The 26,497-nt window shown below is 34.9% G+C and overlaps 1 protein-coding gene and 1 long non-coding RNA gene across 5 annotated transcripts in view; both read left to right on the plus strand.

Moving 5' to 3' along the window:
* Positions 1–5,442, plus strand: part of LOC124153215 — a 99,763-nt gene extending 94,321 nt beyond the window's left edge. The window contains exons 12-13 of the mRNA XM_046526314.1: positions 2,802–2,918; positions 4,050–5,442. Coding sequence (XP_046382270.1) covers positions 2,802–2,918; positions 4,050–4,220 — 288 coding nt within the window. The 3' untranslated portion in view covers positions 4,221–5,442. The remainder of the gene's footprint in view (positions 1–2,801; positions 2,919–4,049) is intronic.
* Positions 5,443–15,787: 10,345 nt separating this feature from the next.
* On the plus strand, positions 15,788–18,773 carry LOC124154191. 4 transcript variants are annotated; one of them, XR_006863858.1, is made up of 5 exons: positions 16,068–16,264; positions 17,023–17,187; positions 17,269–18,289; positions 18,364–18,535; positions 18,632–18,773. It is a non-coding gene; the product is annotated as an uncharacterized LOC124154191 (long non-coding RNA). The 4 variants fall into 4 exon arrangements; XR_006863860.1 differs by having other exon boundaries at positions 17,269–17,391; XR_006863861.1 differs by lacking the exon at positions 18,364–18,535 and having other exon boundaries at positions 15,788–16,264.
* The last annotated feature ends 7,724 nt before the right edge of the window (positions 18,774–26,497 follow it).

Below are 26,497 nucleotides of genomic sequence, written 5' to 3' on the forward strand. Positions count from 1 at the left end.
CCTCGAATCCACAAAACAAGTGATTCTTCCACTGGGTCCATCACGCTCGTCGTTCTTTCCGTCTCCTTTCTTCACGGAGCCCTTTATAGACGTTTCACTTTCTTACCTGGCAACGCTGCCCCGACCTAGACTATTCTGCCTGTCATCGGACAACTCTCGGCGGCCGGACCGTAAGTTTATCAACTTAGGAACAAGGTCTTGGAACGCATCTAGTTCGTAAATCGGACTTAATGTACTCGGGAGGATATCAACCCTCGACTACGTCATGCCGCATGCCGAAACTGAAACGACTTTTCCTGTTTATATATATATATAAACAGGAAAAGTCGTATATATATTTATATATATTTCCGCGTAATTTAATCACGTTTATCACATACGGTTTTTTTCGACGATTCCTAAAAGAAACGTTCATACGAACTTCGTTATTACGAACCTCCAGTTTTTCGGTCCCGTGAACTTCGTAATAACGAGAGTATACTGTATTATCAAACTTTATTTCCATCTACAAGTTTTCAATGTGGGCTTCGTTTACAAATTATGTCTCTTTGTTGACTGAAAGTAGAAAAGGCTATCTTTGATGCAATTCAATAGAAAGTGGATATGATATGTACTTAGTTTTAAATATGACTTAGTAAAAGTTTTATATATTTCTACATGTCAGTGCTCAGCCGCATGTGAAAGATATATTGAAATCTGTTAACATACCTGTTTTTGAAACCAATTTTTGCAAAAAAATATCTTCGGCGAATAAAAAATTCTTCTTAGGTCTTAAACAGCAATTAATTATAGTTTGCTGGCAAAAACCGAAATGAAGCATGTGATAATGTTAAAATTATGACAGAAATTACCCAAGTATGAAGGTACCTTTTATATCATCTTTTTTTTAAGTTCCTCGCAAAGCTTGTTATGCTTTGTTATGGCTTGTCTTGTAATGCCATGGTGCCTCAAAATTCTGGAAAGGGTGATATTGGGAAATTAATTTCCTGAACTGAACTAAGTAACGAATGCCACTATTTTCATTTTGAATATCGAAGAAGCATATCATGGAAAACATGCTATTTAAATATTTTACACTGAAAGTTTGAATGTATTTGATAATTTGCATCTTTCAGTCTCAGTGAAAACTTGATGAAATTTACTGAATTTCTATTGACTCTCTCAGATTATCACATATCTTTCCATTTGGCCGAATCAAGATATAAATTTGTCTTCGCAATTTATATACTGTGTACATAATGAAAAACACAGGTTCAATTATTTTCAAGTGTCACTGAACCATCAATAAAGGTTGTTTTAATTTATCCCTACATCCTTTGCCGTTCTTGGTTGTTTGATCTAAATTGTTTAACCAATGGCAGAGTTCTTTTTTTCTTCTCTACGAGGAAATAAACCCAGATTTACCCTAGAAACAGCTTCTTGCATAAACGTATGCTGAATTGGCTTCTTCTCTCGCTTGACTCCTTTTGAGTCAACGGCAAAGAAATTAGTTGATATTATAAATGAGCTTACATAATATTTTTTGTCAACCAAAGTTATGTATCACTGTTTCTTGTAGTGAAAGGGAGGTATATCTCATTTATATCTTAATTGATTCAATTATGATGGTGATAATTTTGTTTTATTTTTTTATTCAGACGTTCTCGAAAAAATGGTAAGTACAATACTATGCCTAAATAAAGTTGAGACCGATTTAATTCTAATGTTTTTGAATGAATTTAGTTCTAATGAGAACTATGATGAACCATTAATACCAAGTTTGCATAAAAAGTTATGAATATTCACTTATAATTCTTATGACTGAATGACTAATGACTGGTAGGGTGGTCCTTATTTTCAAAGTTTTCGAATTTCTTTTGAGACGCCCCCAAGTTTTTTCTAATTTCTAAACTTTAAGTGCGATGTGCAGCATGTTTTCCTGGTATCCGATTGCATAAATAATTTTCATGATTTATTTTCTCACCAAATGGAACAAAACTGGGGGGCGTCCCAGTTATGTTCCATTCGAAAAGAAATTCGAAAACTTTAAAAATAAGGACCACCCTAATGACTACTCTCAAAATAATTTGATACTATCGACTTCCACTGTTTTTATTATTTTCAAAACCTAAAATTCCCTCCAGCCTCTTGCTAATGTAATTTTCTTCCTCAAACACTTTTTTAATGAGGATAATTAGAATTTTAGGCCTTAAAAACTTTGTTTAGGAAGATTTCTAGGGTTTGCTTCTGGGTCATTTGTTTGGAAAACTGTCGGCAATCAGGAAATGTAACTACATATTAATTTATAAGATTTTTTTAGAAGAGTTTTTCAGAGGAAAGAGTCATTAAACATTCTTGTTCTGTTTAATTTACCAAGAGTTCTTTCTGTTTGGTGGTGACTAAGTGAGATATAAAAATTATTTTGGGAAAGATTTTACCTTTAAAACAATTAAAAAATGCAATGAATTCAAGTGATGATGACTGATTATTTTATGGGAAAATATAAAAATAATAATGTTTCAAAGATCACATCAACATGATATATTTTCACAATGCACCAGATGAAAAGTACCTAACCAGGAAACAAATTCTCTGAATTGATGAAAACTAGTTGTGATAGGTAAAATAAATGAAATGGTAGTAATAAAGTGTCTTTAATTAATATTCTCAATGTCACCAATAGTTTCCATATCACCTGTGAAATCCTCACCGTCCATGTGAGTCAATTATGACCAATATATCATACCAAGCATCCACAGAAGTCATTTGGCTGTGGTGAAAGTACCTATTCTAATATTTTCTATATATCATTTTATTTGCAGGAAGTTTGCTCACAAATATGGGCTACACTCTATGATTACCCTTGCCTGAAGTCTTGCGATGGCCTTGTCCAGTACGTGAAGAGTGCCGTTCGCCTTGCCTGGAATCTCATTAATCAGGTGAGTGAAGAAATAAGTGCTTGGATGAGAGTCATTTTTATCCATTGCACACCAGATGAAATTTTTACGCCCCTTATTTAAATTTATGGAAACAATGAAAACTACCCCTTGAACTATTTTGCCTCTTTTCCTGTATATTCTGGATGTTTATGTATTGTAGAGTTGTGAAAAACTAAAACTTGATCATTCCTCATAAATTCAACAAAAGACGGCTACTTAAGACCTAGGCTTTAATAAAATTATGTGTATAAATATTTGATTTCCTCTCACGAATCACCAAAAAACAGTTTTGAAAAATAATATTACATCAGTTTAGCGCGTGGCCTGTTCTGTTCATATTTTTATAATCACTAGCTCAAAATGAGGTGAGTTTGAAATATGTTGGGGTCACTAAGGTGACAGAAAGTATGGCAAGAATTCTGCGTGTGATGGGAAAACTTTGCTTGTGATGATAATTGAATCGTAACCTGATGTTACGTTCGGCAGGTTGGCCCTTTTATAAAGGCCCTTATGTATATACCTTCTGATTTAACTTTTCCTACAAAATTCTTTCTTCCTGTAGATCTTATTCATTTTTATATCTATGCTTCTAACTGGCATGAGCCAATGATTAGTTACTGATTTCAAAACTTCAGAGAAAATTTTCTTCATATCAATTAAGTGTCATTAAATGTTATAGTTTGACTTTGATGCTTAAAATATACAAAAAAATTGAGGTAACTTGAATTTCATGGAGTGCAATTATCATTTGGAGTTTTCGGTTGGCGAGTGAATTGATATCTGTGAATATAAGTTGAAGATTCTAATACAACACCATTATTTAAAAAGAAATGCGTTGTCATTCACATCAATAAAAAAGAGAAAAATCTTCAAGATGACAGTACGAAGACCCACAAAAAGATATACATATATGTGTATTCATATACTATCAGCTAAAGTAGGTAATGAAATTCTACAGGAGCATTAAAAAAATTAAAAAATAATCGATAACCCAATCAAAATATCTTATTTATCTGAATGCATTGAGAATTCTGTTTCAGATTATATGCATCAAAAATTTGGACGGACATTTATGAAGCCAAACGTCTAAGTTTTATTACATTCTAAAGAATATCATTGCTTTCATTCCAGTCTCCACCATATGTGCTCGAATATGAACATCGCAGTTTCCGCAAGGACATGCATATTCGCTTCCACTCGTCGGATCAAAATTCGGACCGAATTCGGTGCTACCTCTGGCCTGCACTCTTAGAAGGGGGAGCAAACGGCCCTTGCGTTCACAAAGCGGTTGTCATTACGTGATGCCAAAATCATCCGGTTTACAACTGTAAATAGTAGGTATCTGTTGTTTAGTAAGTTACTGTCATAATGTGCTGAGGTGATATTTGCTGCTTATTTTAAGATAAAAATCCATACCTTAGGGTGGAGTATCTTCCGGAGATACCAATGGATTAAATCATTGCTCAATGGAATCCAGTGATCTAAGTCTCAAAGCATGGACATTGAACTGCCATTGCACCGCTATACTAGGCTCTTCATACTGTAGCATTGAAGGATGAAATATCTTCAAAAGCATTAGTCACTTGAGACAACAGGAAATGTCTTTTGGGCATCTTGTTTGCCATATTTCTCATTGGGAGATTACAATTACAGCTATGCAATAATAATGATTTATTCAACTAAGTTCAATTATTCATTGCATATGAGGAATTTTTAAATATATATTTTGATCAGTTGTGAAATACTGAATTATATCTGCTTTGAAAAAACATTCAATTGTAGATGTAAACAGTTGCAACTCCATGCTCTGTAGTAAAGACTTCCTTTGGTGGTATTTTATGGTGCAAACTGTGCCATTCATTTTATGTATATCATGTTTCAATTCTACTGTAAATTTATTGAATAACAATTAAAATTAAACTTCATATAGTGATTCTTGTTTTGTTAGGAGAAGAATGTTTAAATAGTTGTTTGCAATTTGTGAATCTAATAATTAAAGGAGGTTGTATTCCTTCGTAGCTGTAAATAAACTCTATTGGATTTTAATAACATTTTATATATTATTGGCAATGTTAATTTTACTTGATATCAAAGTACTGAAAGTAATGGCTGTTGTCGATGTGATCACAGTAAAATATCAGGATATTGCTCAATTGCCATGATGACGTCGGCATATGATTACTAAGTGTTAATATCATGTTTGTTTCCTCTCTCATGCCTACATAATGTAAATGGTATAATTTTTAAATGCATTTGTAAGCATTCACGTTAAGTATGAGTGATTTATTGTTGAACCTTCCATATCACAATATCATTAATGTTATATGATCAATTTCAAAGTTTACTTTACAAAGGTATCAAAAAATCGATGAACTTGGAAAAAAGCTGTACATAGAGATCATGTGTCTCTGATTATAAAAAAACAAGGTAATTGCCAGATAACTAAATGTTTGGTCATCAGATAATATATATTATCTATGTATGTATCTAGTTGTTGTTATTTAATAAAAATTTATGCAATGTACAGCTTTAAAATTTATTCAATGCTTTTATGAATCTTTCTGTATATTCCATTGTCCAACATACACCCATCGTCTTCTGAATCTCTCTGCACATTATGTGCATACTTGAGTACAAATTTAATTATACAAGGATATTTTTTATTGTGTGTTTAAAACATTTTGCTCTTAGTGGTAATAAGCGAGGAATTCTGAAAGCATAGTGAAAACATTTTTAGAATCCTCATATCTCGGATGTTAGAATACCTTTCCCACTATAATATGTCAGGAAGGAATGAACCTATTTCTTCAAATAAATATTGGAAGGTAATAAAAACAATCCCCCAGGCACAAATCATTGTCATAAAATAAAAATTATTTGTTCTATTCCACACTTTATTTTAAATAGTACAACCCGGGTTTCTGCATATCATGCTATCATCAGGTCTTCTGATGATGATAGCACGATATATGTACAGAAACCCGGGTTGTACTATTTAAAATAAAGTGTGGAATAACAAAGTATTTTGATTTTATGATGAAACAGTTCCACAAAGTAACGCCAGCGACCGTGTCTTAAAGCATATCATTGTAGTGGTGCTATATTTTTCCTGAAAATTGTTTCAATGATGGCCGTTTATGCTATCCCAAAATGTAATTTCTATTGTTTTTTTCTTTTGTCTTTTTACTAATAGTTACCTAACTAAAGTTTCCAATAAAATCCATATCATTGAAAAATACTTAAATTTTCTCCATTAATGTCTTTTTTCTTAATATTTTAGGAAAAAGATTCTTTGGGAATATGTGAAGGGAATAATTAATGGACGATATTTTCCATTAGTACTGTTCAATTACTCGAATTAATGTTGATAACAAATTTTTGAAATCATATTTGTTGTTAAGGAAAGAATATTTGTAAAAATTTTGAAGTAGAAATAATCATGAAATAGTTACATAAATACTGAATCGCACATTGAAACTGCTGCATAAGTATACAAAATATATTCTAAATTGAATATAGGCTACTTTTACCAAATGAAGCCTATAGCTAATACATAAACTGATTTGACCTAAATTCTCCAATGGGTCACATATTTTGATGAAAATTCCTTCATGGTCATAAATTCATGAAATACAGTGCAGAATGGGCTCCCTGATTTGAGAATTGAGATCAATTTTGAATCCAATTATCTAGTGTTATTAGGTCTACTAGATGAATGGATTGATTCGGTGGACGATTGTTGAGAATTGATGCAGTGGAGGTATCAATTTTTCATATTCTTAGACAAGAATATTTCTTTAGCCATGAGTCTGTAGGGAGTCCATTCTGCCCCACCCTGTAGTTGAAGAGACTCTCTGGCCATTACCCCAAGTTTTAAAGCTTCCTTTTTTTGTCATTTTCTGAGGTTTCCCTTCCTGAATATGCTCCATTCAAGTTAAATTTCTATCCTTCTTGACAATTTTTCGAAATGTTAACATTTTTAACATGACCATTTTTCAATTAACCTAGGTATTCCCATTGTGTATACATATGTAGGTTCTTTGAAATTAATTTTCAACCTTTCCTGACCATTTCTGCAAGCTTTTGACCTTATCATTTTTTTTCCTTTTTGGGAAGTTGTCCTTTCATAATATCTTACGTATGAAATTAATTTAATACCCTATATTATATTTAATATTTTAACGTTTTCTTCAAGTGTTTACCATTACGATTTTCCCGGTATCTTGAGATTTTCCCTTCTTGAATATTTATCAAATTTATTTTCCGTTTTTTCCGGACCAAATCTTCAATAATTGTTTTTTTAATATTGTAGATGTATTCCCATCAAGAATATGCACCATTGAAATTGGTCCAGGATGAGTTGGAATTAATTTTCAACTTTTAATTCCTGAATTTTTCTGATAGTGATTAAAATTTTTTCATCTTTCGTCCTTCTTGAATTTTTGGCCACTCAATTTAATTTTTCAACCTAACGAACATTTTATTCCAGTTCATTTACCTTACCTTTTCCTCATTTTTGGATGGTTTTTCCTTCTCGAGAATCCACCATTCAAATAAATTTTATACCTACCCTAAATCTATCAATTTCATAGTGGATTTCAAGATTCAAGCTTATAAATTCAGCATTTTAGGTTGATTTCCCTTTCTGATTATTAGAAAATTATTCCTGACCAATTTGTTAAGTGTTTGAGCATACAATTTTTTAATTTTTGGTTGGTTTTCTCCCCCAATCCAAAATTTCAATGATCTCACCAATCATGATTTCACTTACCATAGTGCTTTTCCACCAATTTTTCAATGATTTTTAGATAGCAAAAATTTTAATTATATACTGATATATGCATTGAGGAGACCACAGAACCTTGGAAGCTTACCCTTAAAATCTTTACATTCCGTGAAAAGGTGTGATTTCAAATCTTACACATGAAGAATTTAACTTTCCATGATTCTTTTCCACAATTGCTACCCAAACTTGCACCTAAGTAAGAAAACTTCGAAGGATTATTTCATGTAAAGTTGCTATCAATAGCAAAAAAATACTTTAAAAGCTATTTACACTCCCTTCCCAGTAAAAAACTAGAATTTAAAAAATTCGCACTTCAAATGGAGAACACACTTTAAATTGACATGTCTCTTTTATAATGATTTTCACCAATTTATTTACTAAAGTTAGAACTCATCGGAATATAGGTACCTACCTAAATTATATCAATTTCATTGATAAACTGAAAAAAAAGTAAAAAGTTATTCCTTTCCTCTAATAGAAGAGACCCTCTGACCATTACCCCAAGTTTTTAAACTTCCTTTTTATGTAATTTTCTAAGGTTTGCCTTCCAGAATATGCTCCATTCAAGTTAAATTTTTATCTTTCCTGACCATTTTCCAAAATGGTTAGCATTTTTAACATGACCATTTTTCAGTTTTTTGTAGGTATTCCCATTGTAATACATACAAGCTAACGAACATTTTATTCCAGTTAATTTACCTTACCTATTCCTCATTTTTAGATGGTTTTCCCTTCTTGTTTTTTTTTTACTCTTGACCAGGAACTTCTCCAACCATGTTACACCAATTTGCTTCTAAGCTCTGGGACTCTTCTGCCTAAAATTTATAAAAAAACTTATGCTGCAGAAGGTGTTCACTCTAAGTATGCACTGAGGAGAAGTATTATTCAATGCATGAATGCAGGGGCGGATCCAGGATTTTTTTCTGGGAGGGGCACAAGCAAGGCCGTATCCAGGATTTTGTTCTGGGTGGGGCACAAGGATACCTCGTAATACAAAACGAACGCAATGATAGTGGGACCGTATTAAAAATCTTGCATATTTTTGAGGGTTTGGGGGGGGGGCACGTGCCCCACCCCTGGATCCGCCTATGCATGAATGTATGCATTGAATAATACTTCTCCGTATGTATGAATTTTTTTTCACTTTAAATTGACATTATTGATGGGCACATAATACTTTAGAAAATGTTCACACTTTTCCCAAGAAATATTCCAAATTTCAGCAATTTGCCTTCATTCCCACAATTAGCCTATCAAAATATATCTAGCAAAAGTTAGGGAATTCTGAAGAGAAAATATACAGGTATGTAAATAAAATGAGGTAGGTTTGACCTCACAAACAACTGGTACAAATCATTGGATAATTGACTAAACAGCATCTAGACATATCATGTACATATCATAAAGATTGGATGATTGGCTTGGTAAAATGTCAGGGGAAGTTATCAGTGGGTACCACATCAGAAGAAGTATAAGGGAGAGGGAAAGTTTTTATTCAAATTAGTGTCTTCTAACATAGATTTGAGGAGGGGCGGACTCGCCAGGTCGGCTGACAGGAAAGGGCTCCAAGCTTAGGGGAATCCCACAGCAAATATGTCTATCATGAATATGATAAGATATATGAAAGGTGCAATAAAAAAAGACTCAAATTACTTGAACCAAGGTTTTTTTTGCTATTGTAAAATTCTTATTATTAGTGTTTTTTTATTATTTTTATTTTCATTAGTTGCTTCACAATGTATGCATGCTCAGCAGAAAAAGTTTAAATAAAAAAATAAGTGTGTCTGAAGATAAAAGATGTTTTTCTTATGGTCATTCGGAAAGGTTAGGTACTTAAGAAGTTTTGTAGGTTCCAGCACAGTTTCAAGGAAAAAATTCACTTAATAATAGGCATTAGAAATATAATACCATATGAAATTTTGTAGCTCTGAAATTCTCACTTTTCAAAGTATTTTTCTCACAAAATTTCAGTTTTTATTAACTTTTATCCGATTTTTAAGAACCAGAATATGTAGCATCAAAATCTATTTCCGAGCATACGATTTCCTAAAATTTTACAGGGGAGGGTCCCCAAGTCATGAGCCCCAGCCATGATATAATTAGCATTACCAGAAAATTGATGAGTAAACAATACTTTCGAAGTGATTCACACTTTGCCGGTAAAAAAAAAATCCAAAACTTCTGCAAGGGTGATATCAATGACATAATCACCCCAGACCGCCCCTGGGATTGAGTGATAATTTGACCTTGGGTTTTCCATTGAAAAAATTTTGGTCACTTTAAATATTGAATTTATAATACAGTAAAACCTCTATGTAGTGAACCTCTTTACATCGTAAACCTCTATACATCGTACCAACCCTCTGGTCCCGTCAGATTTACATGTAAATTTATAGGCAAACCTCTCTATAGTGAACCTCTTTATATCGTAAAACCTCTATATATCATAGCAACGAGACACCCCCGAGACGGCCTACCTCCGCATTTCGTACCGAGACAATTAGAGACCATTAATGCAGCCACGATAACGAACATGGAATGACATTTTCAGCGATAAATGTTTCACGCTTATTCTTTTCTTTTACACCTTTACTATACTGTAATTTTCACGTTAACCATTAGCTTGGGCCATTTTTTTCCATATGAGAGCATATCTAACAGTTAATAAGAAAGAGGCAACGAACTATCCTAATCATTTTAAGTGACAGTAAATGACGACAGTACGCATCGTTTTCTCTCGAATCATGGTAAAAATTGCGCGATAGCACTCGCTTTCTGTTACTTATGGCTTTATTTTCCTGTAAGTGCTTACATACTATGTTCAGTTAATAAAAGAGGTGACCAGCGCAGCCTATAATCCCTTGCCGGCGGAAATATTTCAACTAACTTCACTTCCATTCATGGAGACAGAATTACTCAACCGCATTGCTACTTCCGTTTCTAAAATGAAAATATTTCATGAATTTACTGCGACTCGAAATAAATCAAATACAGTTTTTCAATTATTTTATTCCCATACTTCCCGGTGTAGCACTTTCTCACTGCCGCCTTGGTAATTTTTTCGATGCTTTCGTGAACGATCGTAGTTTACAATTTATTGCGCTTAGCGACAGTCATATGTCTTGCGTGCGTATTTATGCCGCGAAATCTGACTCTTCCATCGGGAGTCCGGGGCGTCAATTTCTAGCAATACTGAACGAACATCACTCCATGCGCGACAATGTTGGGTGAAGGAGACAGCTAATTAGCTGATACGCGATAGAGCAATGAAATTTTTTACCGTCGCCGCCGCATTCTGAAGTAGTTCGCCCAGCATTCTCACCGGGAAATCACGTCCTTTCGCAGACCTAGCGTTTCTGTGTGCCCTCGACTGGGCTTTTCTACGGAACTCTTCGAGCATTGTATTTTAGAGAAAGGGAATTCGAGGAAACTTTCAAAATTACGTTCAATTTTTTGTTTATTTTTTCCAATAGTCACGTGTTTATTTATTTTTTATAACCTATAACAAGTCATACGTTATAAGAATGATAAATCAATTTTCTAAAATATATAATAAGGAGTATTTTCAATTATTTGCCATAAAATATGAAAACATACGAAAATTACTTAATTAATTATAAGCTGATGATGGATTCTACAAATAAAACAAGGCGGCTGCTTGACATTACCACATTCTGAGGAATTTTCGGAGCCATATAAAAGTTGTGAACTATAAAGAAATATAAAAGTTGTGTACTTCCCTCCAAACACTAGTAAATTACAACCCTTAGACCAGGGAATTATTTCTTTGGTCAAAAGGCATTATCGAAAACAGCTAGTGATTTATTTTTTATGGAGAGTGAATAGTGAAAACGACATTAAAAGTGCTCATGGAGCATCCCTGTCGATTTCTGTAACAATAAAGTCTGTTCATTGTCTGTCAGTTGGCTGTTCGTTCCCTGTTCCCTGACCAAGAGAGAACAGGCAGGCGACTGTTCGTAGAATGTAAATTGGAACGCCTTGTCTGTTCCTTGTCTGTGAGAAAAGGGTTACTTGTCTGTTCCCTCCCTGTTAAGAAAGCGGCATTCTCTGTTCCTTACCTGTTGGACCACAGACAATGAACAGGCAGGGGACTGTGCGCTGTCAGTTCATTGCCTCTTTTCTTAGGTTGTTTGTTCCCTGTTCCTTGACCAAGAGAGAACAGGCAGGCGACTGTTCGTAGAATGTAAATTGGAACGCCTTGTCTGTTCCTTGTCTGTGACAATGTGGGAAGATGGTTATTTGTCTGTTCTCTCCCTATGCGCATACTTTGTTCCTTAACTGTTCGCTGTTGCTAAGTTGGACATAATAGACAAGAGATAATTTATGTTAAAATAGAATTAAAAGTTGAAATTCATTTGAATGATTGTAAGAAAAACTTTTATTGTGCTTTTCCACATATTCCATTAGTTATAAAAATCTTGAATAGTAGCAGAAAAGCAAGCTTTGTCATCATTAACAGAACAACCACTACATCAACAAATATTTCACATGCCTTCATCAAAGAAATATGTACTTCCTTAAATTAATACAACTCGGATTCTGCACTATGTCAATATAATACGTGTGATTTTAAAAGAGAAACACGCCTTTAAAGAATATTTATGAACACGATTTCACTTCTCACAAACAAACCTACAAGAAAGACAGTCCTCTGACAATGTTTGTTGGTTCTTATTGGCGACGTAACGCACATACGCATAATACAAATACAATACAAATCTCAGTACTTGCTCAAAAACTTAAGAGACACAATAAATTATTAAATAAACACACTCAAGAACAAATATCACTTCACGACTTTCACTATCACTGAATGGATGCACGAATTACTTAATTCGTCACTGCGGGCATTTAGCACAGGTTAAATAATAATCAAATAAATAACTGTTTTCTCCGCAACCAACAACTTCACCACAACACAGTCGACCATGTGCTCGTAAACTGTCCGGATAACGGTATCGGTTATTGGCGTCATTGTTTGCGTTTGCTATCTTCTATAGGTAGGTAGCAGCACCACGCTATCTTTCCGTCCAAGGTCGGTAAAAGGCAGGTCGTGTCACGCTCCCATAGTGCATTTCGGTTTGATCATCTTGGTTCCCACCTGTCTGTTGTTTACATGGTGTTTGCATAGGGCATATGAATTAATTTCAAAAAATTGTGTGCTGCAGTGCTCCGATTTGCTCCAATTCCACGAAAAACGGAGTAATAATATTTCGTTTTTCTTCTGATCGTAAAAGAGAGGCTCCTTGGTCGATATATTGCAGAAGAAACAAATGGAAATCTACAATAACATCGCACATTGTGAGGTAAGGAAGTGACAATATTATAAGTATTTTTTGCCTGTATTTGTACTTTGTAAATATTTATATATGCAACGTAAGTCTTAATAATTATAGCAATAGCCTATGTCAATGAGGGAACGTCACATAGTAGAAATATAGGCTTCTCAAAAGTTGTTGACAACGCTGTTGTCACCAGCATATTTTGATACGGATTCATCACGTTTTGCCTTGAAATTATGTTAAGTAATGCAAAAGTGCCAAACTTTTCAATGTTATTTATTACTTCGGGTCATGTTTCATACGGAATAATACGGAAATGGTGCATTTTCATTGTAAATTAGTAGAATAATCGGATCGTATGTAGGCTCGCTTGCGCCAGTATACATTTCTTCAATTCAGTTTTATACGTGCAATGGATAATGCCTTCTCTGTTCAGAAATTCCTCAATTTTTACGAATATTATTATTTAGGTTTGTTTCACTGCGGAGAAGTTAAGAGTGTCGTCAACAGGATGGTCGCAAACTACATAAACAAACTGCCGTTCCAACAGCGATTTCTGGAAAAAGGTATGTATTCTGAAGATAAGTTATACAAAGTTTGAATAAGTTTACATAGTTTTAATATTACAAATTGGCGACAGTCGAATCTAGTCTTTTCTAATAATTTCAGTTTTTTATGCACTTTTGGAAGTCGTAATAAGATGTCCTGTTAAACTCGTGCATTCGTTATACGTTATGCATAGAAATTCTTGCATCCAAACAACTCGGATATCAACCCGTGTGCTGGAGGAGAGTTGGTGGAAGAACCAGACGTTCCCGACTATCAACAGGACGAGATGTTGGTGATTAATTAGGAAATCCGGATGCTGAAAGCAAAAGTAAGTGTATTATGATATTATGGAAAAGTATTTACAAATTATGATTGTGAAGTTCAATGCAACCATGTACGAGAAGGTTAATATATGCTTTACTCGAGTTTTAATTCTGCTAGTGTGTAGTAAATTTATGAGTTATGTAGTAGAATATTGAATTATCACTTGTTACGTTATTTGTTTGGCTTTCAGTTAACTTTTTTGTATCAGTGCTGTTGAAGTGATATTTTCATGATACTGGATATTATGCACACCGAATTGCAGTAACCTATAACTTCATACATGGACTCCTTCGCATATAAATTTATATAAAGCCTATGTACCGTTTATAAAGTTGTCTGGTAGTTTTTGAGAATGTCGCAAAGTATATCTTCATTTAAAGGAAGGGTCTATTGACAGGAATTTAATTAAAGTGTGGGCTATAGGGATATCAATATATGGCAGTTCAATTATTTGACAGTTATTTGAGTGCAGTCATTGTGTGTTGAATTCATGGGAATAAGGACATGTGGTATTATGTGAGGTTAAGTTATTGAGAGTGTAACAGTAGTGTGGGAAAAATAGACCATAAATCTATGCTATCATTCATTTACTGTGTAAATGGTACAACAACATCAGCCCATTTTATTGTGGATTAGTGCAAAAGTTGAACATTATATGGCCAAATTCATGCAAGAAGTAATAAATATTCAACATTGTAATAGATACTAATCATTATATGTGTTAATAGATTACCCACTGTAGGATGTGAATCAATACGGTGAAGCTTATTGAAAATGACCACATACAATTTATAATCTGATATTATTGTGATGAGCATTGCTTTTCTCAGGCATTACCTGTCCTTCCTATGCAAACTATTTCCAAGGTTGTTCCTATTATTTCTGCCATTTTTTCAGGTTGAACTATGATGAGCTAGTCAGGTGAAGCAGCAACAAAATAAAAATGTACTCATGAAAGCATTTGAGCTGTGGAATGACTGCTGGATAAATTAAGGAAGCAAGTGACAGTCTTATGAGGAATACTGCCTAAGTCTTGGGAGCTGTTTCATAAGTACACAGGTGTAAGTAGATGTTTCTTTCCATTGTCCTCCCTTGCAATCGCAAAATATTGTTATAAATTTATAACATATTACCAAGGTTGTTTTTATCATTATTGTCATCCTTCTAGGTTGAACTAACTATGGTCTATGGTCAGTTGAAGCGTGTACATATTACTCATGAGAGCTGGTAAAATCATTGGAATTGTAGAATTTTGCTGGATAATTTAAGGACAATGTGACAGTTTCCTGGGGGAACATTATTGAAAGAAGTCATAGATGCTGTTCCACAACCATAAAGGTGTAAGTAGATGTATTTTTTCATCCAGTCCTTCCCTTGCTACATATTTCCATGGTTGTTCTTTTAATTCTAATAATTCTTCTAGGTTGATATATGATCCATGGTCAGGTGAAGTGTGAACATGTTACTTATGAGAGCTGGTAAAATCATTTGAATTGTAGAATGTAGATAGAGAAATTAAGGAAGCAAGTGAGAGTCTTATGGGGAACATTGTCGGAAAAGTTTATGAAGCTGTCTCATAACCACACATATGTAAGTAGGTGCATTTTTTCATCTTGTGTTCCGTTGCAACATATTCCCAATGGTGTTCATATCATTATTATCATTCTTCTAGGTTGAATTATGATCTATGGTCAGTTGAGGCATTAACACGGTATTCATGAGTGATGGTGAAATCAGTAGAATTATGGAATGATGGCTGGAGAATTTAAGGAAGAAGTTGGTTGCCACATGAGGATTATTTATTAAAAAAATGGTAAGTCATGTAAGAGAATTAGAACTTGTTTCAATAATGTTACTGTGCACATTTTTCCCACCCTTTTATAGGCTAGAAAATATTTTAGTAGGATTAGTTTGGGAACTGGGTAGTATTTAGTAATGGCATGAACTAGCTTGTGTTATTTAAGAATATGATACCTTATATATTGCTATGAACAGCCTTTCATATAGCTGGCAAATGCTGAATTACATGTTAACTTTATTCTCATGTTTGGTTAATATGTGAGATTTTACAACCTGTGAAAGTTATGTAGCATGTATTGTTTCAAATAGTCTTTGTAATTCTATTATTCAGATGTACAAGGATTTTATTTGGATCTTACATCAGGGAGAATATCAGTTTATTTTAAGAAGTTGATGACTTTAAGTATGGAATTGCTGGCATTTGGTATACTTTTTATAATGGTTTTTATATGTTGTGTTTTCTAGCAGCCTGGTGCAATGGTTATTGATGAACTACTTGAAGAACAGTTATTCTTAATCCAGGATGTTAAAATACATATTATAACTATCCCTCTTAATGATCAGTGCACACTCATACGACTTTTGTGAATATAGATACAGTTTTGTGATTAACTTAACCGTGGAGATTGTAGTGAATTATAATATAAGAATGTGATTATGATGAGCCTGGATGATTTATTTCTCTCTCCATCAATGCAACATTATTAGTATAGTTTGACTGCATATTGAGATGCACCATATCTTTCCTTTCGGGGTAATCTCCTGCATTTAGCTGGGTATTAATCATTTCGTTTCATTTAATACCCATTATGTCTGTACCCCACCCTGTATCTATAGTGCATTTCAACCCATAATATATCCATTAAAATTAACACATGAGCGCAGTATTCTACTGGATTTGTACAACTACTTCCTACAATTTAACAGGCTTTATGCTTCAGTTATTTACATCCATGATTGTCTTGTCATTGTTAATTGTCTGAGTCTAATTGCTCAATTTGGAATGCATTTGCTCCGTGCAGCATTTGCTGACTTAAAATCAGTGATTGAGTTTGGAATCCATCCTATTCTAATTAATGTTCTGATGTATATTCCTCTATTGCAGTTATTTGTAAAATCTTTAATGTACCTAAAGGCTCACCTGAGTGCACACTGACATCACTGTGTCAGATTATTTGCCGTGATTCTTGGAATATTTGCATGCGGATTATTCTAGTATTACATTCATTATTGGGATTGGCAATATTTACAATTTCTAACTAATTAACATCAACTTTAGACAATTAATAAGCATTCAATGAGAGTTTATTATTATCATATGGACATGTTATCACTTTCCTAGGTTCCTTTGTCATCTATGGTTTGGTGAATTGTGAACATGTTAGTCATGAGAGTTGTTAAATGATTTGAAGAATGGAATAACATCTGTGTTAACTATGGGAGCAAGTGAGTCTCATTCAGAACATTGTGGAAACAGTCTATGAAGATGAATGATTGGCAAGCATGAGTATGTAGGTGCATTTTTCATTTGTCTTGCCTTTTCGAAATGTATCCAAGGATGTCCTTATAATTATTTTCTTTCTTCTAGGTTGATCTGTCTTCAATGGTGGAGCAAATGAGATACCCATCAGGGACATTGCTTTAGGAAAATCTTAGTATTTTTGACCTGTGGGGATGGTGAAGTCCGATTATCTTTGGTAACGTTGGTGAAGTAAGTTTGATAAGCTGTCTCTTAAGTTAGATAAAATCAGGGCAAAGCTGTTATAATTCAAGAATTTGGAAGGTAGTGAGACAAGGCTGTGCTTGTCACTGATAACTTTAAGCATTTACCTGGATGAAGCCATCCATGACAATAAGGAAGAGGATTAGTGAGTGAATGTAAATGGAGAAAAAATTATCATGCTAAAATTTATTTCTGACATTGCCATCATTTCGGAAACAAAGAAGGTTTGGCAACCATCCTTGTTTACATGAGTCAGGGAATGCACTGAATCGTTGAGGCCTTTACTTCGTAGAATTCCATTTTTTATGGTTGGAAGGAAATTACTTAGCTTTTCTACAAAAACACACTTTATTGCCGACTAGTTTCGGTTACACTGTACCATTTTCAAGACTTTTTTTTCGACTACTGTACTATATCAAAGTGAGCCTTAGACAATTAAGGCAGGTAAAGTGCATTGATAGAGGCTACTGTATGTAGGAGAAATGTAGTGCTACAGATATATGAAGTGGATTTCATGGATCGAGTTAGTAATGGGGAAGTCCTAAGAAGAGTAGGAGAGAGGTGTAGCCTCATGGAAACCTTTATACGAGACAGAACAATCTAATAGGCCACATCTTATACATAATGGCCTGATGAAGACAATGGTCGAGAGACAAGTGGGTGGCAAGAATGGAAGAGGATGCCTAAAAAAAAATGTGGAATAGGTGAAGAAGGATGTGAAACAGAAGAAATATTTAGGGGTGATAAGATTAGTTAATATGATAATTGAGCAGGTAGCTGCATCAAGAAATCTTAGAATTTTTTACCAGTGGGGATGATGAAGTCCGATAATCTTTGGAAACCATGATGAAATAAGCTGGATAAGCTGTCTCATGACAACACATGTGTGATTACATGATTCTTTCATAGCCCTTTCATTGATATGTATTTCCAAGGTTATTCTATTTTTTTTTCTTCCAGGCGGGCGTAGCTGTGTTATATGGTCAATAAGAGGGGGAAATGTTACTGATAGGACCTTTCAAAATGATGTGAATTGCGGATTGATATCTGGAGAATTTAAGGAAGCAAGTGAGAGTGTCACGGGAAACACTTTTGAAAAAAGTTTGAGGAGATGTCTCAGGAGAACACATGTGTGAGTAAATGATTCTTTCATAGCCCTTTCATTGATATGTATTTCCACCCTAGTTTTCCCACCCTTTTTTGAGCTAAATATTTTTATTCTTTCTAGGTTGAGTTTGGGAACTGGAAAATACATTCTAATGGCATGAACTGGTATATGCTATTGGAGTATATGAGGCCTTATGCATTGCTGTGAACTTGTCATTTTGCAGGCATATGGTAATGGTGAATGGCATTTCAACTTTATTTTACATATTTGGATAATGTGTGAGACTACTGCTATCTGCAATCCTTGGAAATTATGTAATATGTACTGTTTCCGATAGTCTTTTTAATTGTGTTTCAGGTTTGCAAGGATTTTATTAGGATCTTACATCAGGAGGAATATCAGTGTATTTAGAAGTTGATGATTTTAAGTATGGAATTGATGTTTAGTACAATCCATTTATTTGAAGATATTATTCTATTAACTACAAACACGATTACATAGTTCTGATTTTTTCGGGATCATGGTATAAGTGTTGTTGGGTATTCTATACACTGACCTATAATGATAACTTGGATGAACATAACTTTTTCCTTTTGAATGTTGATTTCCCATGAACATACTTGTGCATCTCAAAATGAATGGTTTGTTCAATTAATTACATTGTTAACTCTTCGGTTTACTTTGTCTCATGGTATTTATATGTTATGTTTTCTAGCAGCCTGGTGCAGTGGATAATCATGAACTATTTGAAAAACTGTTCTTCTTAATCCGGGACAGGGTACTATGCATTAAGTGGCAGGCTGGATTTGTAATCCTGAGGGTGATACCTGTTGTGTGGACCTTTCTGCTACATTTGCCAGCATTAGCAAAATCATCATTCCTTAAAGTCTAGACATTATGGCAGTGCACCTTTAAATGGATGTTTTAAAAGCCTTAAATTATGTGCATCTGTTTTGAAATTAGTTTGATCAAATTGTACTACTATTTCAACAAAATTATGTTTTATTTATTCTGGAAAAATATTCTATTGCCCATGACTTTCCGTTTTAATGATCAAACATTACTTTATATGACTGTAATTGTAAACAGTAATGTGATTTACTGAACTGTGGAGATTGTAGTGAATTTTATTATAATATAAGGATGTGATTACGATGTGCCAGCTTTTTTTATTTCTATCCAGCAATTCATCTCAATAAGTATTTTAATTGTTAATGGTCTGGGTGTAATTTGGAATGCATTTGCTCTGTGCTGAATTAAATGCAGTTGCAGTCGGATTATTTGTCATGATTCTTAGAAAATTGGCAAGCAGATGGTTCTAGTATTACATACATGATTTGGAGTAGCAATGTTAACAAATTCACAACCCTCTTAGATTAGTCATCCTATCGCTTGGTTTGGGCATTTTTCGAGAGTCGAACCAAGGTCCTCAGACTAAAATACCGCCCGTATTATCAGGTATGCTATAATTTCCTATAACCTTGGGAGATTTCTTGAATCTAACTTCATAAATGAAGGAATGAAACATGGTTCCTTGTACCTATTCACCCGGATCGCTGAAGACAATTTTTGTTGTGTGGGTTGGGGATTTTTTCAGAGTTGAACCGAGATCTTCAGGGTCAAAAACCGCCCTTATTATCTAGTATAATGTAATTAACTATGAACGTGGAAAATTCCATGCACCGGACTTCCTGATTAAGGAAGTGAGACACGGTTCCTTGTACCTATACACACGGAGCGCTGTAGAACGAATGTTTTTTTCGCTTGGCTTGTAAATTTTTCCAGAGTCGAACCGAGGTCGTCAGACTAAAAACCGCACGTATTATCAAGTATACTATAATTTCCTATGACCTTGGGAGATTTCATGAATCTAATTTCATAAATAAAGGAATAAAACATGGTTCCTTGTACCTATGCACCCGGAGCGCTGAAGTAAGAAAATTTTTGTCGCGTGGGTTGACAATTTTTCTAGAGTCGAACCGAGGTCTTCAGTGTCAAAAGCTGCCCGTGTTCGCAAGTATATTATAATTATCTATGACCATGGAAAATTTCATGTACCAGACTTCCTAAATAAGGAAGTAAGACATGGTGCCTTACAACCCATGCATCCAGAGCACTGCAGTACGAAATTTATTTTTCCCGTGAGTTGACAATTTTTCTAGAGTCGAACCGAGGTCTTCAGTGTCAAAAGCTGCCCGTTTTCGCAAGTATATTATAATTATCTATGACCATGGAAATTTTCATGTACCAGACTTCCTAAATAAGGAAGTAAGACATGGTGCCTTAAAAACCATGCATCCAGAGCGCTGCAGTGCGAAATTTATTTTTCCCGTGAGTTGACAATTTTTCTCGAGTCGAACCGAGGTCTTCAGTGTCAAAAGCTGCCCGTTTTCGCAAGTATATTATAATTATCTATGACCATGGAAATTTTCATGTACCAGACTTCCTAAATAAGGAAGTAAGACATGGTGCCTTACAACCCATGCATCCAGAGCGCTGCAGTGCGAAATTTATTTTTCCCGTGAGTTGACAATTTTTCTAGAGTCGAACCGTGGACCATAGACTCAAAATACAGACGTATTATAAATTTCCATTTTATTAACTATTTATAAAAAAAATTTTATTGCCCTGCATCGATTACGTTGTGAGAAAACCGTGTTTCCTTTTACCTATGTCTCCCATTTAAATGCACGTAAAATTTGAATTCCCGCCGCGCTGGAGAATCAAGATGGCGGATTACATTGGTCAAGTGCGTGACACGACCTGGCTTTTACCGACCTTGTTTCCGTCCTTGTTCAGAACCTGTTCACTAGCTGTTCACTGTTTTCTGTTCGTACCCTGTACCGTGAAACGGACTATGAACCGGCCCTTGCCTGTTGACTGTCCGTTCACTGTTGTCTGTTCGTTCACTGTTGTCTGTTCGTTCCCAGTCCGCTGAAACCACAGAGTACATACTCTTTGGCTGAAACATAAGGCCCTTGCCTGTAATTGGCGAAGTAAAGTATTTAACGTGCGTAAGCCGAGCAGATAGCTAATATAATTTGCGTGCTCACTTCAATAACCGTCATCCGTGGTTGATGGTAATCGTGATAAAGAATTCAACCGTATATAATTACTGTTTAAGTAGATGGTATTTTCTTTGGATTCAATCAAACTTCCTTGTACTCAATTAAATTTGGATTAATCCAAATTGTTGTCTAAATTCCGAAACTTAAAACAATTGTTCGTACGTTGTTCATAATCTGTTCTCAAAATCTCCAAAAGGTTCCAAACTGACAGCGAACAGGCATCATTTTTACGTAAATCGATAGGGTGTTTAGTGTTTGTTCACTGTTGTCTGTTCATTCCCTGTTCGGTGAAACATACTACCAACCGGCCCCTGCCTGTTAAAAGCTTGTTCACTATTGTTCCCGAAATGCTTGTTGCCTGCCTGTTAAGGAACAAGCTGCAAACAGAGTACAAACTGTTGGTAGGCTGTTCGTAAGTTGTTCCTACTTGTGAGTGACCCGAGATTGTTCGTTGGCTGTTTATACTCTGTTCACTAATCTCCAACAGGCTATCAACAGACTTCAAACGGACAGCGAACAGGCATTGTTGTTTCAGAAATCGACAGGGATCCTTCAGACCATGCACAGGCTGTGCCTTTCGTGGAAGGAATTAATATCTTCAATTTTTGAGAAATGCTTCATCAAGGCTGGGATTACGGGTGGTAGCAAACAGGAGGAAAGTGAGATATTTGAGAATGAACCTACAGAGTACGATAAAATCAACAAAATAGTTGACACAAATTCAACGTTTGAAGACTTTGTAATCGTTGATAATGATTTATTCATATGTTCCCCACATGAGTTGGAAGATAGAGGTGAAGGAGATGTATATATATTGCAGGATACAGGAAGAGATGGATTTAGAGGAAGATGCTGGTAATGAGGAATTAGTTACAGTTCCCACCAAAAAAAAAGGTTGAGGATTCATTGAACGTAATTGAATGGCTTTTATTAAGCATGGAGGAATGCGATCATAATATGATTGTATTCAATAGAATTACATATATCGAAAGAGTTTCAAAAAAGGTTTAAGCAAACTCAATAACTGTTGAAGTTTATTCGGGATTGCCACCGGATAAGGTTCTCCATCTCTGCCGACGTTTCGATGGCCGAGTCGTCCATCGTCATCAGGGCTTGGTGACGATGGACGACTCGGCCATCGAAACGTCGGCAGAGATGGAGAACCTTATCCGGTGGCAATCCCGAATAAACTTCAACAACAGCATACGCCGGGAAAACCTCAGATCTTTCTTCAAACTCAATAACTAATTTCTTTCCTAAAAAGCCCTCTTGAACAAGTTACTTTTACCTTTGTGTAATCATTAAATTGTAAATATATGTTCACTAATGCATGCATACATGTTTAAATATATTAATATTATGGTTTATTAATAAAATGGTGCCTATCACAAAAACCTCTCTATAGTGAACCTCCATACATCAAATTGCCCAAATTTTGGTCCCCTCCATTACGATGTAAAGAGGTTTTACTGTATGTAGTTTGTGTCCCTTTCCACCAAATTTTACTTAGTACAATATATTTCACCGCTAGTTTTAAGTCTTGAGAGCTCACTCGATTATTTCATTGCCTTCATTACTAAGAAGACTTTGGAGAAATCCAACCTTGGAATTGAAAATATTACTGAGCTTTGACAAATTACTGCAATAGCCAAGCCTAGCTCAAATTAAACCATAAGGATGAACGAAGTCTAGGTTGTAGTCAGCAAAGTCGTACATCACTGTTTGTAATATCTTACTTTCATCTTGTGGTAATCCATGTCAAATGATTTGTGATAATGGACCATTCAATTTCAATGAACATACCAGCTATGTAGATAGAGTATGGTATTTTGAAATTATAACATCTAACCCCAGGGGCGCCGACTTATAAAAAATATTGGGGGGGCCCATATCCGAGTTCTCACCCCGGGAAGAGGTTAAATTCAAAGTGTGTCGCAGCACCGAAACACTATCATGATTCACACCACCTGATTCAGTCAACCTGCTTCACCTTATAATTATTTATCTTAACACATCGTTGAATTTATTTTAAAAGGTAACTATCGTCAAACATGGGAAATAAAAATTACCAATATATATATTTGTGATTTCACAAAGCATAATATAACTTAATTATTTTCTTGAAATATTGAGGGGGCTCCGCCCCCCCAAACGAATCTTTGAGGGGGCTCGGGCCCCCTCAGGCCCCATGGAGTCGGCGCCACTGTCTAACCCTAGACACAGTCAAAATAACAAACAATCAGAAAAGGGGTAAACATAGCAAAATAAATGGAAAGAGAAAAATAAAAATGTGTACCTATGCTTAAATTGCATAAAAAAGTATGTGTTTCCTCAAATTTTCAGGCCTTATCAATAGAAAATTTTCTATATTTAAATAACCTCCAAAAAAATTGAAACAGTATTTTTGTTTTTTCTACTCTATCTTCAGTTTTCATTTTTGTAAAATCATTTTCTTGATTTTAAAATGTATATAATAACATGTTCCACCATCCACATTTTCAGAATATTTTGATTAAATAATAATATTTTACATAAGTTTGAAAATTTAAAAATTTAATTAAAAATTTTAGGAAACAACAGACACACAAAAAATAAATGTATTGTTACCCCTGCATCAGAGTCAGGGGCGGATCTAGGATTTTTTTCTGGGAGGGGCACAAGCAAGGCCGTGTCCAGGATTTTGTTCTGGGTAGGGAACATGGATACCTCGTAATACAAAACGAACGCAATGATAATGGGACCGTATTAAAAATCTGGATCCACCTATGATCAGAGTATTATCCTGGTTTTTTATCAGGTTTTAAAAAATGGTCGAACCTGGTCAAAAACACTAATACATAACTGCTTTACACCATTTTTACCAATATATTCCACGAGGATATTTAATTTGATTGTTGAGAGCAACAATTACTGATTAACGTGCCCCCTGTGCCCTCCCCCTGAATCCACCGATGACCACTGAGGTAGCAAAAGTCAGATGCATTCAGGTCCTGCCTGAGACCAGTAAAATATTTTATTGTAATTCAAAATGAAACTTACTTACTGCTTTTGTCTGCTGCTGTTCACTAAAATTTGTTAAGTTTGTTCGCTGAAATTTTTGTGTGTTCAAAAGATGTTGTTCATTGCATTGTCAAATCATTGCTTTTCACGTATCACCAAGCATGGTCTTACTTAATAGGGAATATAATCAGAAGGACTTCAACGTTATTTTGTTTTGCTCATAGTTTGTTCATCTGAACTGCATCAAATTACCATATATAGTATATTGTTCCTTCTAGACTTCTTTATGTCTCTTTTGAGAAACCTCAAAGGCAGCTTTACTGTGCCATGCAGGTAAATTGTATTTCACATACATTTATATCATGGTGCTTGTGGATTTGTGCTTATTTGTTGAAGGTGATCACCAGCAGGGTGTCAATCAAGGTTTCAGACCCTTAATCAGAAATCGGAATTACAGTGCATCAGGGCCAGTGTGCGACCACTTACGGCAGAAGTGGATTAAGTTCCCAGGCACCAAGAGAGACTGCCAAATTGGAACTAAGGTTTAAATTATTTAAAGTGTTTTCATTGGTGCCACGTTGAATGTACTTTCCTGACGCTGGAATTTTAAGTACCAATCTAATTTCATTCAGGTTTCGGACTGTTGTTGGCTTTCCTGGGGTGTTGTGTGCAATTTATTTCACACGTGTGGCAGTGCGGCAATTGTAACCCACATTTGACCTTTTCACTTGTTTCAGATTTGTGACAGTGACATGTACATCATGGACTGGATGGCATATCCAGGCACAGTCCGTGACCAGTTTAAATGATCCTATAGCAATACCACAGCAGTAATGAGGACTGCTAATCACATGCGGATGGGGACATTTTATTTGATTGGTAAATTAATTAAATTTGTCCCTGGTGAAACCAAAGTGTTGTCCAAAAAGATATAACATATTCAACTCTACATTTCACTGCAAATTTTCTCCAATAGACATTTCAAAAATTTTTAATCCTTTCATCATTTGATGATTCTGGCTACCCTTTAGAATCGTGGCTAATGACAACTGTGGTTAATGCCATGGAAGGAACCCCAGACTGTAATTACACTATAGCACACTGCCATGCAAGGAACGTCGTTGAAAGAAATTTTGGTGTGCTCAAGGCATGCTGGAGATGCTTCAGGAGAAACCGTGTTCTGCACTATCAGCCAGCCCAGGCCTCCAGAATAATACGTATATGGTAAAAAGTCAGAGAAATTATTCTGCCTTATATAATGATTCAATTAAGGTCAGATTACCACTGCAAATTTTTACCAACTTTGAAATAAAATTAAAGCAGTGCTTTCTCAATGCAAAGCATTTTTCCTCTGTGGTATGAGATGGTTACATGTTATTGTGTATCCTGATTCCTATAGGATATATTCCCAATATATTTTACATGATATGCTTATTTGCAGAATGCCTGAGCCTGAAGTTGTGGATGATGTTAATCTGATCAATCACAATGTAGCAGTGGAGGGTGATGGTAGAGCTTACAGAAACTGAGCACAGATGATAAAAAACTATATAACACAACATGTCTCATCAGTATTTTACTTGAGATGGCTTGCAAGAAAGAAGATTGTAGATTATTTTTGTTCTTTTTCCGTAGTTATTTTCTTTGATGAGGCAATGTATGCTGCATAAATTATTTGACACTATCAATCATATTATTCTTAGTTTCATGAGGTTAAATAAGCTGAGATGAGAATAAGGATCTACCAAACCTGGAGAACCATTTGTCCCAGTCTGTCTTCCTGTCCCACTCAATTAACTTCAATGAGGGAACATGAAAGCTTTCAATGTAATACTTTCTCTTGAAAGGCTTGGTCCTTGACATTTTACTGATGGAGGTAGTTGCTATAATACTGAGAAACAAGGATACACATTATAAA

Source organism: Ischnura elegans, chromosome 2 (genome assembly GCF_921293095.1).
Source record: "Ischnura elegans chromosome 2, ioIscEleg1.1, whole genome shotgun sequence".
NCBI lineage: Eukaryota > Metazoa > Arthropoda > Insecta > Odonata > Coenagrionidae > Ischnura > Ischnura elegans.